The 16,342-nt window shown below is 48.2% G+C and overlaps 1 protein-coding gene and 1 long non-coding RNA gene across 2 annotated transcripts in view; both read left to right on the forward strand.

The window, feature by feature from the left end:
- IGFBP7 (insulin like growth factor binding protein 7) overlaps positions 1–16,342 on the forward strand; it is a 25,552-nt gene continuing 9,210 nt past the window's right edge. Inside the window, exon 1 of the mRNA XM_081894763.1 lies at positions 1–537. Within this exon, the coding sequence (XP_081750889.1) occupies positions 75–537 (463 nt within the window). The 5' untranslated portion in view covers positions 1–74. The remainder of the gene's footprint in view (positions 538–16,342) is intronic.
- Positions 12,974–16,050, forward strand: LOC309360473. Its single transcript, XR_014164183.1, has 2 exons — positions 12,974–14,070; positions 15,710–16,050. It is a non-coding gene; the product is annotated as an uncharacterized lncRNA (long non-coding RNA).

The following is a 16,342-nucleotide window of genomic DNA, read 5'->3' on the forward strand; positions in this document are numbered from 1 at the left end:
ATTCCCAGCGCCAGCTCCGAGCGGGAGTAACAGCAGCAGCAGCAGCCGCCGCCGCCCGTCGAGTCGTCCCCGCGATGTCGCGTCTCGGCCCCGCGCCGCCTTGCCTCCTCCTGCTGGCCGCCTTCTGCTGCTGCTGCTCGGCGTCCCTGGGCGAGCCCTCGCCCTCGGCCGGCTGCCCGCCGTGCGCCCCGTCCTCCGAGTGCCCGCCGCTGCCGGCCCGGGGCTGCCCGCTGGGCAAGGTCCGCGACGGCTGCGGCTGCTGCTGGCAGTGCGCGCGGGGCGAGGGCGAGGCGTGCGGCGCCGGGTCTCCGTCGGCCGGGCCGGCCGGGGGCTGGGGCCGCTGCGCCACCGGGCTGGAGTGCCGCCGTCGGCGCAAGGGCCAGCCGGGCGTGTGCGCCTGCAAGAGCCGCTACCCGGTGTGCGGCAGCGACGGGCTCACCTACCCCAGCGGCTGCCAGCTGCGGGCGGCCAGCTTGCGCGCCCAGAGCCGCGGCGGGCGCCCCGTCGAGCAGCGCAGCAAGGGGCCTTGCGAGCAAGGTAGGGGGCGCCGCTTGCGACGGGAGCCTGGGACAGGATTTATGGGGGGGCAGCCTTTATGTTAGGGGGCAGAACAGAGTTCTTTGCAATGCAATTGCTTACTTTTTATTATTATTTACTCGATGGGGAGGGCAGCTGCCCCCTGCACCCCCGGCTACGCCCGCGGCGGGGTGAGCTCCCGTTGCTCGGTCCCTGTTCCATCCAACCTAGCAGGTCGAAAGCATGTCAAAGTGCAAGTAGATAAACAGGCAACCCCAGAGTCAGTCAGTCACGACTGGACCTAACGGTCAGGGGTCCCTTCACCTTTACCTATTGTAATTATGACAGTGTATTGCACTTCCAGCAATGAACTTCGGGCAAAAGGGAAGGGGAAATGACTTGCCCAGGGTCACCCACTGAGTTCCTGGCTTTGAATCAGGCTGTAATCCTATAAACATACCTGGGAATAAGTTCATTGTTACTTCTGCAGGGTCTGCCGTTGTGGGCTCCCCTTAAAAATAACCCGGTGACTGCCATTCAGCACTGGGCCCCAGCTGGTACCAGTTTATTTTCCCATGATGGCCCAGGGTGATGTGCTTATTATTATTATTGGAAATTCAAAGAGTGGCTTACCTGCTTGCTGATTCAGAAGAGATTCAGAATGCTCGTGAAGAGAGGTGCTATGTGTGTTGCTTTTGTACTCCTTGCCTCTACACCCTTTTATTTATGTTGTATACTGCCGGCATGTCCAACAGGTAGATCATGATCTACCAGTAAATCACTGGACATCTGTGGTAGATCACTGGGTCCCCTCAAAGAAGCCCAACCACTTTGGCACCCTAAAGAAACGGGGCTTATCCCCACCCTAAAAAAAGCTGAACAACTTTGACCTGAACACCCCAAAAGGGGGTAGATCACAGCCAGTTTTTAACTCTAGATTGCAGTCTCTTGGCAGTTGGCCCACCCCTGTTGTAGAGGAACGGACCACCCCTCTTTCTGTGGCCAGGCCTGCCTTTAAGCCCTCCAGCCACCTTTGCTTCTCCCACCTCAGAGCAGAGGTGGAAATCAGTGGCTATGTTCAGATGCAAAGTGCAGGCGCCATACTCTGCCAAGCTGTTTTTCCCAAAACGCTGTCAGGGGGGAGAGCACTCAATTTGTTTGTTTTCGGTCTGAGGCCTGTGTGGGAGCCTTGGAAAGGAGCCCTGCTCTTAGTTTCTCGGTGATGGGCTGCAGTTGCTTGGCTGCGCGGGGAAGCTGCAGCTCCCTTCCTTTATAAAGTAACGCGACGTCACGTCTGCTTCTTTAAAGCAGAGTGTGGCCATAGATGGGAGGAAGTGGGGATAAATGAGGCTCCAAGACCAACCTGGCTGTGGGGATGCATGCCTCAGTTACATCGTGATTGGCTTATTGCCATGTGCTGTTCAGGGAGCTACGTTTGCAGAGTCACCAGATGCTTCAATTGGTCCAGCATATTATACCCTCCAACATTTCTCCAATGAAAATAGGACTTCCTGTTTATTATTATTATTATTATTATTATTATTATTATTATTATGTGGCTGGGGAAGCCCAGCCAGATGGGCAGGGTATAAATAATTTTTAAAATTTAAAGAATATTATTATTAGTAGTATATCACTACTACTACTACTACTACTACTACTTATACCCTGCCCATCTTATATTGCCCCAGCCACTCTGGGTGGCTTCCAACATATATAAAAACATAATAAAACATTAAACATTTTTTTAAAAAAACCTTCCGTATACAGGGCTGCCTTCAGATGTCTTCTAAAGGTTCTATAGTTACTTATCTCCTTGGCTCAGGGGTCGCATAACTCCCGCACCCTCCAACATTTCTCTGATGAAAATAAAGACGCCCTAAGGAAAAGTAAGACATTCTGGGATCAAATCAGGAGCTGGGACAGCTTCTGTAAATCTAGGACTGTCCCTGGAAAATAGGGACACTTGGAGGGTCTGGCATGTGGCTGCCAGCAGGTTAGAAGGTGCTGTATTATACCTAACCTGCATAGGTTCTGCACTGGTTGGCAGGTCACTTCCAGGCACGATTCAAACTACTGGCCCTTTTAAAGCCATGCCAGGGAACGTTCTGGTCAATCTTCCATTCTAGTAGTAGGCGGAGCTAGATGGGAAAGTGGGTGGAGCATAGGATATTAAGTTTTACCTTTGTATAGTAGGCTAGTTTCTACACACTTGTACACACTTCTCCGTCCAGGCAAGGGAGAGTCATTATCAGAGATGAAGAGCACATTCCAGACAGGCAAAAACAACTTGAGGGGTGTATGGCCTGAAGAAAGTATCAAGGGCCAGATAGAGAGACCTGGAGGGCCTGATGGAGACCCCTGGAGGGTCATAAACTGCCCTCCTCCTCTTTGATCCTGTCCGCTCCCTAAGAAAAGGGGAAGAAAGGCCTTTGCTGTCTCTCCCCACCAGTGGGTGGAGAGACGGCTGGTACCTACGAGAGACAGGGCTTTGTCAGTGGCTGCACCAATATTGTAGAAGATCTTGTCCCACTGTCTGATGGTCTTCCGCCTGTGAGCGAAGACGTTTTCATTCCAGCAGGCTTTTTTGCCTGGCCTGGGAGTTGATGGATTTAAATCATCACGTGGTTGTGGTGGTGGTGTTGCTGTTGTATTTATTAACTTATATACTGCTTAATGCCAAAATACTGTATTTTTTGCTCTATAAGACTCACTTTTTCCCTCCTAAAAAGTAAGAAGAAATGTGTGTGCATCTTATGGAGCGAATGCAGGCTGTGCAGCTATCCCAGAAGCCAGAACAGCAAGAGGGATTGCTGCTTTCACTGGGCAGCGATCCCTCTTGCTGTTCTGGCTTCTGAGATTCAGAATTTTTTTTTTCTTGTTTCCCTCCTCCAAAAACTAGGTGCGTCTTGTGGTCTGGTGCGTCTTATAGAGCGAAAAATACGGTAAGCTTCTAAGCAGTTTACAAAGTATAAAAACCAAATTGCACAAACCATTAAAATATAAATATCCATAATTAAAATACGCACTAAAACAGTGCTATTAAAACAAGACAGTCAATTTGGCATTTGGCATTGTTGTTTGATTATGTTACTCTTAACTGTTGGAAGCCACCATCAGCAAGGCTTATGCAATAGAATGTGTTGTGTAGAACTTATTGCATGACTAATTCTTGCAACATTTCCCCTGCTGAGTTGGAGATATACTGCCTTTGAACATGGACGTTTGATTCAGCTGTTGTGATTAATGGTCACGGACAGGCCCATTCACCATCATTTTATCTAATCCTTTTTCAAAGCCCTTTAAGCTTGTGGCCTTCGCCACGTTGTGTGGCAGTAAATTCCCTGACTGTTGTGTGAAAGAGCGCTTCTTTTTGTCCATCCTTGAATTCCAGCTGTCCAGCTGTCCTAGTTTTAAAATGCCAAAATAGCTGATGTTCTTCCCATGACTTGGTGCTAATGAGGCTAACAGCAAAGGGAAAGCAGTTCTGCTAGCAAAACATTCATAATATCTAGAGGGTTAAGCACTGCCAAATTTTCAGAATGGAAAGATAATAGAGCCTGCGGGAATACAAACCAGCCTGATTTATGGTAAATTGTGCTCTTTCTCTAGGCAGAACCTGATCTGACACCTCTGGTTTATCTTCATATATATATATATAGTCTTTTCTGTTTCCCCCTCCTGAGTTCAGCCTGCCTGCTTTGCTGTTCCCAGGACTTGTTTGGGAGTCTTTAAAATGTCTGGTGTTCCATTTATCCATTTCTGGAGGCAGATTAAGGAGGCAGATTATATACAAAAGTCACCAAGTTCACTTATTTTAACAGTTGAGTTCTTTTTAGACTCCTTGGGCGAATATCATCAGCACCGAACCAATTTACTGGAACTGATTTACTGAAGGCTCGTCTCACATGTGGCCACTTGATCAATTAGATCTGGGGATCCAGCACTTTTACAAGTGCTGTATAACATTAATTCCACACTTGCAAGAAATCAGTATTTTTAGTGTGGCAGCATCTGATCTCCGGCACTCCCACCTGATTAATGTTAGGCAAGTACCTATGTTGTACTTACTGCTTTATACGCCTGCTAAAACCTTCTTTGTTTAGGCAAGCCTTACCCAAGCATGTAATTTCATTTTGTATGTTTGTTCTTAAAACTGTTGACTTTATCTATATTTGGATAAATGTCCACTGTCTTAAAGTCAGTTTTTATTCTTTCTAATATTTTACACTATATTATGTAAGATATATGTAAGATCAGGTGGGTGGTTTGAATCCCTGCAACAGGGTGAGGTGAGCTCCCGTTGTTCGGTCCCAGCTCCTGCTCACCTAGCAGTTCAAAAGTGCAAGTAGATAAATAGGTACCGCTCCGGCGGGAAGGTAAATGGCGTTTCTGTGCGCTGCTCTGGTTCGCCGGAAGCAGCTTACCCATGCTGGCCACACGACCCAGAAGCTGTCTGCGGCCTATAGAGCGAGATGAGCGTGCAACCCCAGAGTCGTCTGTGACTGGACCTAAAGGTCAGGGGTACCTTTACCTTTTTATGTAAGATGCTTTAGATATACTGTATTTTTCGCCCTATAGGACGCACTTTTCCCCCTCCAAAAATGAAGGGTAAATGTGTGTGCGTCCTATGGGGCGAATGAAGGCTTTCGCTGAAGCCTGGAGAGCGGGAGGGGTCGGTGTGCACCTACCCCTCTCGCTGTGATGGCCTGGGAATCCGATTCAGAGGCTGAACCGGAGGAATCCCCGCCTGCACAGGAGTCCCCGCCTCCAGGGCCGGCTGAGCTGGGGCAGGGCTTTGATTCTGAAGCGCCTGCTCCTGTGCCGGATCCTCAGGAGCAGGCACCAGGTGAATCCACTCTGGCTCCAGAGGTGGTTTTGGACTCAGTGCCTACAGGTGAGTCTCCCCCTGGGCACAGTAACCCTTCAGCCTCTTCTGAACTGCAGAGGCTCAGGGCAGAGAGGCGAAGGGAACTGGTTTCTCCCAGGAGGAGTGCTCGCCTTAAGGCCAGGAGAGGCGGGTCTCCTGGGGGCCGGGACCGCCCCTGGCCTCAGAGAAGATAAAGGCCAGTCAGCCCGGTCCCAGGTTGCGGGAGCAACGTCGTTGATGAGCTGTTTCGGCCAGCATCCAGTGCTGTTTCCCCCAGAGTTCCTGTCCTTGCCCGGCTTCCCGCTGTGGACCCCGCTTCACCCGAGCAGGACTGTCTGCCGACCCTCAACTCAGGTCCTGGACCTCGCCCCACGGTAACCTCCCCCCTGGAACAGCACACTCGCTCTCCAGGCTTCAGGAAGCTCTCTGCAAGCTGTGGGAGGGCTGTGCGAAGTCGTGCGGCTCTCCCATGGCTTGGGGAGAGGTGCCTGCACCCGAAGCCTGGGGGCATGCTGAGCTCAGCACCCCCCCAGGCTTCAGGCTCAGCACTGCTTTCTGCAAGCCGTGGGAGGGCTGCGTGAAGTCGCGCAGCTCTCCCACGGCTAGCGGAGAACTTGCCTGCACCCAGAAGCTTGGGGCGCGCTGAGCTCAGCACGCCCCAAGCTTCGGGCTTCGCGCAGCTTTCCCACGGCTAGCGGATAGCAGCCTGTTCTGGGGGCTGGGGTTGGGGGAAGCTCGGGCTTCCCCTGCCCCAGCCCCGCACCTGGGGGGGAAATAATTTTTTCCCCTTTATTTCCCCCCCCAAAAACTAGGTGCATCCTATGGGTTCGGTGCGCCCTATGGGGCGAAAAATACGGTATTTTTGGTATATAAATCTTGCTAAATAAATAAACTACTGATTAATTTGTGGATCTGGAGACCTGTCATCGTGTCCCCCTGGTGATGTCTTCCGATTTCCCCATACCGTCTATTAATTTAGTCAACCTTGCACAGCCCCATGCACAATGGTTCAGTGGTTGCGATCCTAAGCAACACTCTTACAGGTTGTGACATGAATCCTGGCTCTTCATTTGTCGTCGTAAATATAAAGGTAAAGGGACTCCTGACCATTAGGTCCAGTCATGACCGACTCTGGAGTTGCGGCACTCATCTCGCTTTATTGGCCGAGGGAGCCGGCGTACAGCTTCCGGGTCATGTAGCCAGCATGACTAAGCCACTTCTGGCGAACCAGAGCAGCGCACGGGAACGCCGTTTACCTTCCCGCCAGAGTGGTACCTATTTATCTACTTGCACTTTGATGTGCTTTCGAACTGCTAGGTTGGCAGGAGCAGGGACCGAGCAACGGGAGCTCACCCCGTCGCAGGGATTCAAACCGCCGACCTTCTGATCGGCAAGTCCTAGGCTCTGTGGTTTAACCCACGGCGCCACCCACGTCCCATAGTCATACTTATTGGCAAATAAGCTGCCTTGAAATTAGAGGTGCTTTCTTCTGTGTAAAAGAATGGCATTGTTTCACTCCAAGAAAGTTTGCTTAGGAATGGGACTTAAATGCAGTTGTTCAGAGAGGACCATTAATTCATGGGGAAGCTGACTATAGGAAACAGGGCGCGACGGGGGGAACTTGTTGGCATCCGTCTGTCACAGGAGACAATGGAGGAGTGTGCCTTTGGGGGTGAGGTCAAGCTCTTGGAAGGTTGCAACACCTGCTCTGGTTGTGGAGACTAGTGCAGGACAAATATGTTTTGCACCTGGGGCAGCTGAAGACATCCGGTTGTGTTGTTGCCATGGTGTTTTTTCTCTCTGGTCACCGCTATAGACTTCTCTGTGGTCTTTATAGCTGAGGAAGCTGTGTTGAAGTGAAATGTTCTGGAAGGCCTGCAGCCGCCATGTTGGTAGTCAAGATAACCCCCAAAATAATTGGTTGTTGATTGCTAGAAGGAGCTCAGAGATGTTTATGTTTCCTTGCTTTGATATATGCTAATGGGCTTGCTTTGAGGTTGTGCTTATCTGTGGACCAGAGGATGCTGGGCTCTTGGCCCAAGGAGGGAAGATGTTTTGGATAGCTACCACCTGTGGTTCAACAGTGTTCAAAACTCCCATTTTGTGACAGGGAATTTCATTGGCGCAAGCAATTTCTGAGCTCTGGGCGCAGTACTGCGCCTAAGATTTCAGATTAAAACTGCAGCGTGGAAGGAAAGGAGGACCTTTTTCTGCCTCTCCACTTCCAGCTATTCTCTGAAGACTGGAGAAGAGATCCTCTGAAGAATATTAGGTAGGTAGGCAGGGACAGGACTAGACCATGTGAGAAATGAACATAATATTTTAGAGGCAGTTCATTCATTTTTGGCTTTGTATTTCTGTTATTAAAAAAGCGTGCCTAGACATTCTGTTGTTTTGCCCATAACCTAGATTTAAGGTGCCATTTAGCTCCTATCTTTCATATCTCAGTTTCTAACACTGCTCACCAGCCAGTTGTGATGGGAGGTTCTGGGCAAAGTGACATGCTGCTTCATGCATAAAGGATGTGTGAGCATTTGATTGGGCGCAGACAAGTCACCATTTCTTTAATAAAGAACTAGAAGTGCCTGTTCTGGTGTTTTTGACATCTTTCTTTGGTATCCCTGCATCAAACCACTCACTCAGGTCTGCCTTTGGTTCAGAGCAGAAGGGCACATCAACTCGTGATACAGAATCCAGCCATTTGTGTGAGATGTTATCGCAATAATTCTCAAACCATGTGTGAGTGATGTGCAGTTGCACGTTGGTCAGGGTTGCCAGCCAACCCATGCAATGTGTGCCCAAGATGCATTGTTCTTCACTGTTCTAGCAGTTTATACCCAAGCCTGTTTTGTTTTTGTTATGCTTTTCTGTTTTAGGCAACTTTGGTTGATTATCCTTTTCCCCCACATTTGCCTAATACATAAAAAATAGTGTGCATGTGGATATTTCATCCTTGGAAGGATAGCATTTATCTCAATGACCATTTATTCTGATCTCTGCAGTGGAAAGAACTATCTACAGTTCATGGCAGGTTAGACATTTGTGTGCAGTGAAAGCCCAGAGGGTCAGGAAAAGGTCTCCTTTCAAGGGTCCGGTTAAAAAGATATTTTGGAACTTCTGTCGCTGTGCATATTTTCCACAGGAAGTGTGGCAAATGGGACTGCACAGGCCCTCTTTTTGTGAGAGATTGCTTGCTTGCTTTATAAGTTGCTTGTCAGACTATGAATTTGAAAAAAAGCAACTTTCACTCTGGGAATATGTCACTGAGCTCTCAGAAACTAGTCCTTGAGGAAGATGCTTTTACCCGGAATGGCCACATATTAAAGAATGTTTAGGAACTTGTGACTCGCTAGACTGGTTGATTCCCCGTGGGCAGTTGTTGTCATTTAACAGAGGGCATTATCATAATCCACATTCTGCTTGAGGCAAGCTGTTTCTGAAGCTGGAAGGTGAATATTTTCACGCTGGCTTAAAGTGTACCCACCCTTGCATAATATCCTTGTTATTTCCATTGGGGAGATTTTATTCTTTACCCTGCTGTCATGACAATGGAACTGTGCCAGTTTTTATAGTCAAGAAGTCTGGGAATGTACCAGGCTTGCCCTCCTTAGGGCATGACTTTTTCTCCCTCTCTCGCCTTTGAAGATGGCACCTTCTGTCCATTTGGGGGGCTTTCAGTATCCCCGTCCCAGTGACCCACTGTTTTTCTGGAAAATGAAATTTAAGCTTTTCCAATTGCAGCTAATTGACATTAAAGACTTGCTGGTTGTTTTGCTGTGCTCAGTCTCATGCGTGGCCTGGGAACATTCAGATCAAAGTAATGTAGGGAGCCAGGACCACACAGGCTAGAGATGTCCTGTAAGGCTTGGAGGAGAGGACTCAGAGCAGGGGTCAGCAACCTTTTTCAGCCGTGGGCCGGTCCACCGTCCCTCAGACCATGTGGTGGGCCGGACTATATTTTTTGGGGGAAATGAATGAATTCCTATGCCCCACAAATAACCCAGAGATGCATTTTAAATACAAGGGCACATTCAACTAATGTAAAAACACGCTTATTCCTGGACAATCCGCGGGCTGGATTGAGAAGGCGATTGGGCCGCATCTGGCCCCCAGGCCTTAGGTTGCCTACCCCTGGCTCAGAGGAAGCAAAATACATAGGTTGTAAGCAGAGAAGTTGCACATTTTGTCCCCTGATATCAGTCTTGTACTGTTTTCTGAACTTGGAGATCTGTTATTTGTTAGGGCCTGTTGAAGAAACACTAGTACAGCGCTGGCAGCAGAACACTTTGATTGTCTGAGGCTTATGAGATCAGGTGCTTGAGATTTTTCTAGGTATGTGTCAAGGGACCTTGCGAAAGACTTTCTGTTTCCCTTGGTAATCCAAACTGCTGGGTCAGCTTCCTAGTGACTACAAGAGACTTCTTGGAGTTTTTGGAATACCTGCTTATGTAGGGTGAGAATGTGGAACGCAAGTAAGCATATATAGTCAGTGCTAACTGACCCAAGAAGAATCTGCAGAGCACTCAGAAATAGCGAACTCCTAGCCAGAAACATCCAAGCAACTTCTAGCTACCTCCCAAATAGCGGCCAGGAATGTTAATGTGAAGAGCTGCACCTATTTTCTTTTCTGAGGCGATAAAAATGCAGTGACTTTGAGGGAAGCATAGTTAAACATTTTAAATACACAGCGGTTTCTAGATACGGTTTTTATAGCACTGGTTGGACCACTAAGCTGCAGTGTATACTTTTACCAAAGAAGTCTGGATCACAGCACCTCTCTCTGTTTACTTTTCCCCCCATACACACATATAAACATAACATATACTAATAGCAAATGCAAGTGATCAAGTGTTTATCAATTTGGAAGACATACTGGGCCACCCAAAAACAAGATAGTGCTTTATGCATGCCTCGGGACTTTATTAAGGATGCAGAAACCACTGCTTCATTTTTGGGTGGCCCTGTTTTCACTCCCTAAACTGTGATAAGCAGGAAAATCTAAAAATCCAAAACAATGGCCTGGACCTGGGAGCTTCTAGGATATCAGGAATGGGGTAGGGCAGTGGAGGAGCATATGCCTGCGCTGCCCAGGGCGGGTGTGCTCCCGAGGGGGGGGGTGGCGCAGTGGGTGCCCTCCCAGGCTCAGGATAGCCACTTGGGTGCCCGGAGTGGCGCACATGGCCTGCAGCCGGGGACAGAGCAAGCCGCCCATGGCAGACATTCGGTGTGCCGCCCTCCCACCACTCCCAAGCCTCCCCCAAGCTGTCAAAATAAAGGGGGAAGGGGGAAATTGAAATACTTTATTGTCACTTGTACAACTTGTATACAGTGAGATTACACGAGCACCCCCCACTCAGCTCTCTTAGTCTTAATTCCCCTCGTTTACTGACGCGCACCCACCAAACCCGAAAGTCAGTTGTCCTGTTGTTATCTTTTCATTCAGCAGCCTAACAGCCCATGGATAGAAGCTGTTCTTTACCCTGTTGGCACGACTAATCATGCTTCTATATCTTCTGCCCGAGGGCAGGAGATCAAGAAAGTGCCGGCCAGGGTGTGAATCATCCCTGAGAATTTCCCTCACTCTCCTGAGGCAACTGTTCTTCCGCTATTTCATCCAGCGGATTCACAGGACAGCCCATAATATCTTGTGCTGTATTCACCACCCTCTGTAGGCACTTCCTATCAGTTGATGTGAATGCCGCCGGCAAAGCGGCACAGCTCCACCCCTTACCCCGACGACTCGGGGTAGGCTTGGGAGTCGCGGTGGGGGCAGTCATGGCAGTCTTTCCCCCCTTCCTACGCCCCTGGGGTAGGGTGGGGCTCTGGAGGTGGAAGGGAAGAAGTAGAAATTGGCCTTAGGAATCTTATGAGAGAGGGAGAAAAATGTATCTCTTATCTACAGTGGTACCTCAGGTTACAGACACTTCAGGTTACAGACTCCGCTAACCCAGAAGTAGTACCTCGGGTTAAGAACTTTACCTCAGAAATCGTGCGGCAGCACCGGGAGGCCCCATTAGCTAAAGTGTGCTTCAGGTTAAGAACAGTTTCAGGTTAAGAATGGACCTCCAGAATGAATTAAGTTCTTAACCCAAGGTACCACTGTACTTTCATCATGCCATGCGTAATTTTTTAAACTTCTATCACCTCACCTTTTCTCTAAACTATAAAATCCCAAACACTGCTATTTTTCTTCATAGGGGAGATACTGCATCTTGGTTGCCCATTTCTGGTCGTTCCCCCCCCCCCCCAAAAAAAAAACCTCCATCTACTTCTTCCCTAACTTCTCACATGAAACTCTGTGGTGTTAGCCTAATGATGGAGGGGTGGAGAAAAGATATAAACTTTGAGAAGGAACCCCCCCCCCCCATGTTTCACAATGCTGCGAATGTCTGGTCACTCAGGGCAACAGGGCTTCAGTTCCAGTAATCCTCCAAACATGGGCTTTAATTCCGAATAAACATGTGCTTTAATTCCAAATATTTTCTGGAAAGCCTGCATGTGACCTTTGCTGAACCAAGTCCTTTGGAACGCTGCCCGTTACACAGGCTTCTTGTGGGAGTTATGATTCTTTCTTTTACTCATTTAATGCATTTTTGTTGAGACGAAACATCCGGCAGAGTATTAAAAAGAAAAAAGGTATACGAGGAAGAACTCCTGTCAAGTCTCTGTAAATCCAGCTGACATTGTTTTCAGACAAACTACTTTATAATCAGTTGCAGATGAAGAGATTTCTCCCCCCTGGGAAACGCCTAATATGAGAAGGGCGTTTTTGATTGCCTCGACCTCCCAGGTGCCATAACACAACTTGACAGCAACGAGGCCCTGCATATTAATCCCGCTGCTTCTTATTCGCGGCTCACATGATAGCTCTGCGTGCTGCAGTAGGCGGCCGTGATTCTGGAATGAAAACTAGGAAGAGTTCCCACGGATTGGATCGCTTGTAGAATAAGCAAGCTGGGAACAGTCTCTCTGACTTCAGCCGTCGCAGGTGCTCGATCAAATGCGTCTTACCACTCCTCCTAGAAATCTGCAGCGAAAGACTCCTAGGAAGAAGTTCCTAGAACTAAATAAGAAGGTTTGCAGCACCTGCTAGTGATTCCTAGCAACGTCCATTCAACATCCTAGATGGGGCAAATTTGCAAGCACAGAAACTTTGGTTTTGCACTGCGCCAATTATAGCTGCAAGACTTTGTTCAAGATGCACGTCCATTTCCATTATCACGTGTTATTGCTTGCACACTGGGCGCTAGGACCTACTAGCTATTCAATAAATTTGATTTGTAAATTGATAGTGGGGGTTTTGAGATGGTAGTAGCTTCACTTAATAAAATGTTTAGGTAAAGGTAAAGGGGCCCCTGACCATTAGGTCCAGTCGTGACTGACTCTGGGGTTGTGGCACTCATCTCACTTTATTGGCCGAGGAAGCCGGCATACAGCTTCCAGGTCATGTGGCCAGAATGACTAAGCCACTTCTGGTGAACCAGAGCAGCGCACGGAAATGCCGTTTACCTTCCTGCTGGAGCGGTACCTATTTATATACTTGCACTTTGGCATGCTTTCGAACTGCTAGAATGTCGGCGGTTCGAATCCCCGCGATGGGGTGAGCTCCCGTTGCTCGGTCCCTGCTCCTGCCAACCTAGCAGTTCGAAAGCACATCAAAGTGCAAGTAGATAAATAGGTACCACTCTGGCGGGAAGGTAAACAGCGTTTCCGTGTGCTGCTCTGGTTCACCAGAAGCGGCTTAGTCATGCTGGCCACATGACCCGGAAGCTGTACACCGGCTCCCTCGGCCAGTAAAGCGAGATGAGCGCCGCAACCCCAGAGTCGGCCACGACTGGACCCAATGGTCAGGGGTCCCTTTTACCTTACTAAAAGACAGACTATAGCTCTCCTGGAAGGTGCAGTCCAGATGAGGAAACATTGACGTGAGATGCTCACTTGTCAGACACAGGCAGCCAGACTTACAAGCCAGATGTCCGAGGAGCCAATGAGTTTCTGTCTGTATTTCTTGTGTCCTGCAAGGGAGTGGTCCGCGTCTGTAGAACAGTGCAGCCTTTCAAAAGTTGTGACACTGCATACAACAGGATGCAAGTGCGCCACAGACATCCTGCAGTGTATGAAACTGTTCCATAGAAACACAAACTATAATTGACATTTCCTGTCCCAAGGAGATGACAACATTGCTTTTTAATGCATGGGATGATGGGCCCACACGTAATGGTGTTTGCATTGTTAAAAAACAATTTTAACAAAGTATCCAGCCTTCATTACACACTGTTCATTTTGGCCAGGGCCGGATTTAGGTTTGATGAGGCCCTAAGCTACTGAAGGTAATGGGGCCCTAAAAGTCTGGAACGGATTAATCCATTTTGCGTTGCTTTCTATGGGAAAGTGCACCTCGGTTTTGGAACGCTTTGGTTTTGGAACAGACTTGCAGAGCAGATTAAGTTTGAGACCCAAGGTACCACTGCATATAGAAATGAGCAAACCAGTGATATTTTAGGGAGCAGGCTAGCAGGCGGGGCCCATGACTTACATCAGAGGAGCCTACACAACACAAAACACTGTTGCTGTATGTAGCTTTTATTTTGTTTTTTATCATATTTTGGAAATGTACATTCAGCTTTTTTCTCTTAAAATTTTTTTGGGGGCCCCTAAAGAGTTTAGCTTATACGGACTTCCGGGTTGGCGCCATCGCCGAATGGCGGGCTCCCTCCGTGCTCCGGAGGGAGCCGGCTCGGCAGGGGTTGGGTCCTACCGCGCCGGCGACGCGGGGACCCTCAAAAACCATGGGCACGGGGCCCATGGACATGGTGACTCGGCTGGCACCTTTGCGCCCCTCCCCGGCCCGCGAAAGAGCCTTTTTAAAGGCTAAAGAACGGGCGCCAGGAGGAGGGGTGGTGCTTTGAGTCCTCCGCTTCCCCTGCCGAGCGAAGCCGCATGCCATTCGGTGGAGAGCGCTAGCTTCTTCTATTGAGAATTCGGACCCAAAAGAAGAACCCGTGAGTAATTGGAGTATGGACTAAAAAGAGGGATAAATTTTTAAAATTTGGAGCGAACGGGGGAGGTGGAAAAAGGAAGTCAGCCCCCCCTTAATTGTAGAAGAGCCAAAACAAAGGACTTGACAACTAAGATCGAGAGTAACCTTATCTTGATGAATTTGCAACTTCGTGAGGGGAAAATATAAGAGTGAGCTGGAGGAGAAAGGTGGAATTTGTATTAAAAAGTAACACCCCCCCCCCGGAATCCCTGGAGCGATTCGTGAAAATGCCTGGAGAAGAGCAACGGAGGTTTTGACAGCTGTCAAAGAGCTGTCAAAACGGAAGAACAAATTGGAGTCTTTGTTATGAGGACTTTGCCGGTTACATTTGTTATAAATTGGACATAAATTGTTTCAAATAAGGACCAACAAGTTATTTGGACTGGTGGATGTGATCTGGAAGGGAGCTCAGCTGCTGTGGTCCATCTAGAGGAGCTGAGGGTTATTGCATGTGTTTTCGACAGGAAACTTGAATAGTTGAACAGAGTTTTTAATTTCCTGGGAAACTGCAGAAATGGAACATTATTTTGTCTACAGAGGTCTACACACCATAAGAAACAATGGATTTATCTGTTGGAAAATGAAAGGGACATGACGCAACGTTTGGTTCCTGAATAACAAGCCTCTGCAGAGAAACTAGAAGCTTTTGGAAAAAGAACATTCCTGCGGGAGAACAGGGAAATAAATAAAGAAACAAGAACGAACTGGAAGTGGGAACATTTGGGATATCCAGATTTGATAAGCTTATGGAAATAAAATTGGAGTTTTCACTCCTGGATACAAAAATCTGGATAGAAGAAATGGGCCCCTTTTGGAGATAGGCTCCTTCTATGATCGGACACTCGAAATTAAAAATGACTGGCAAAGAATCAGAGGGGTATGGGCTTAGTGAAATGTGGGAACTCCAGAAAGATACTAGAAATGGAGGGATATGGGGAACGCAACAGGGAAGGGGGGGAGGGAAATTTGGAATCCAAAAGTTGTAAAATTATTTTTTTCTATCTTTATTTTATATTTATCTGCATTATATCTGAAAAGGGGGACCTCGTGGAAGGGAGTAGATCGATCTTAGGGGATGGGAACTTGGAAAAAAAATTGGGTTATTGATGATGAGTGTAATTTGGGGATAAGAATTTGTTGAATTTAATTGTTTATTTGGAAGATTTGGAATGCAAGAGGGGGTGGGGAGGGGAAGTCCTGGTTATTGGAAAAAGTTTATAAATTGGATTTAATTTGTTTTAATTTGGAAAACCTTAATAAATATTATTTATAAAAAAAAAGAGTTTAGCTTATACGTAAATCCAGCACTGATTTTTGCAGCCATTCATATGTTGCCATTTCCAAAGTCTGTATATTTAATTGCAATTCTGTAGAAAGGAATGCTAATCTATACATCCCATGTTGCCCGAGGCAGTGCAGGAACTGACTAAGGGGTTCCTCTCTACCAATAACATAGAAAATACATAAACATAAGCAGACTTTTGTCAGGCTCAAACTTTTAGCTCACAACATCTTCACGGGCTACCTGTTTGTGCCTTGGCTCATGCTAGCATTGGCCTTCATAGCTGCAGGTCCAGTCTAGCAAACTATCACATTGATATTTGTCCATCGTCGTCATCAGCAGTATCAGCAGCAAAAAAATTTAGCTCCAAGTATGTGTTGCATGGGGACACGGGTGGCGCTGTGGGTAAAACCTCAGCGCCTAGGACTTGCCGATCGTATGGTCGGCGGTTCGAATCCCCGCGGCGGGGTGCGCTCCCGTTGTTCGGTCCCAGCGCCTGCCAACCTAGCAGTTCGAAAGCACCTCCGGGTGCAAGTAGATAAATAGGGACTGCTTACCAGTGGGAAGGTAAACGGCGTTCCGTGTGCTGCGCTGGTGCCGGTTCGCCAGAGCAGCTTTGTCACGCTGGCCACGT

The sequence above is a fragment of the Podarcis melisellensis genome (genome assembly GCF_964234715.1).
Source record: "Podarcis melisellensis genome assembly, chromosome: 17".
Classification (NCBI taxonomy): Eukaryota; Metazoa; Chordata; class Lepidosauria; order Squamata; family Lacertidae; genus Podarcis; species Podarcis melisellensis.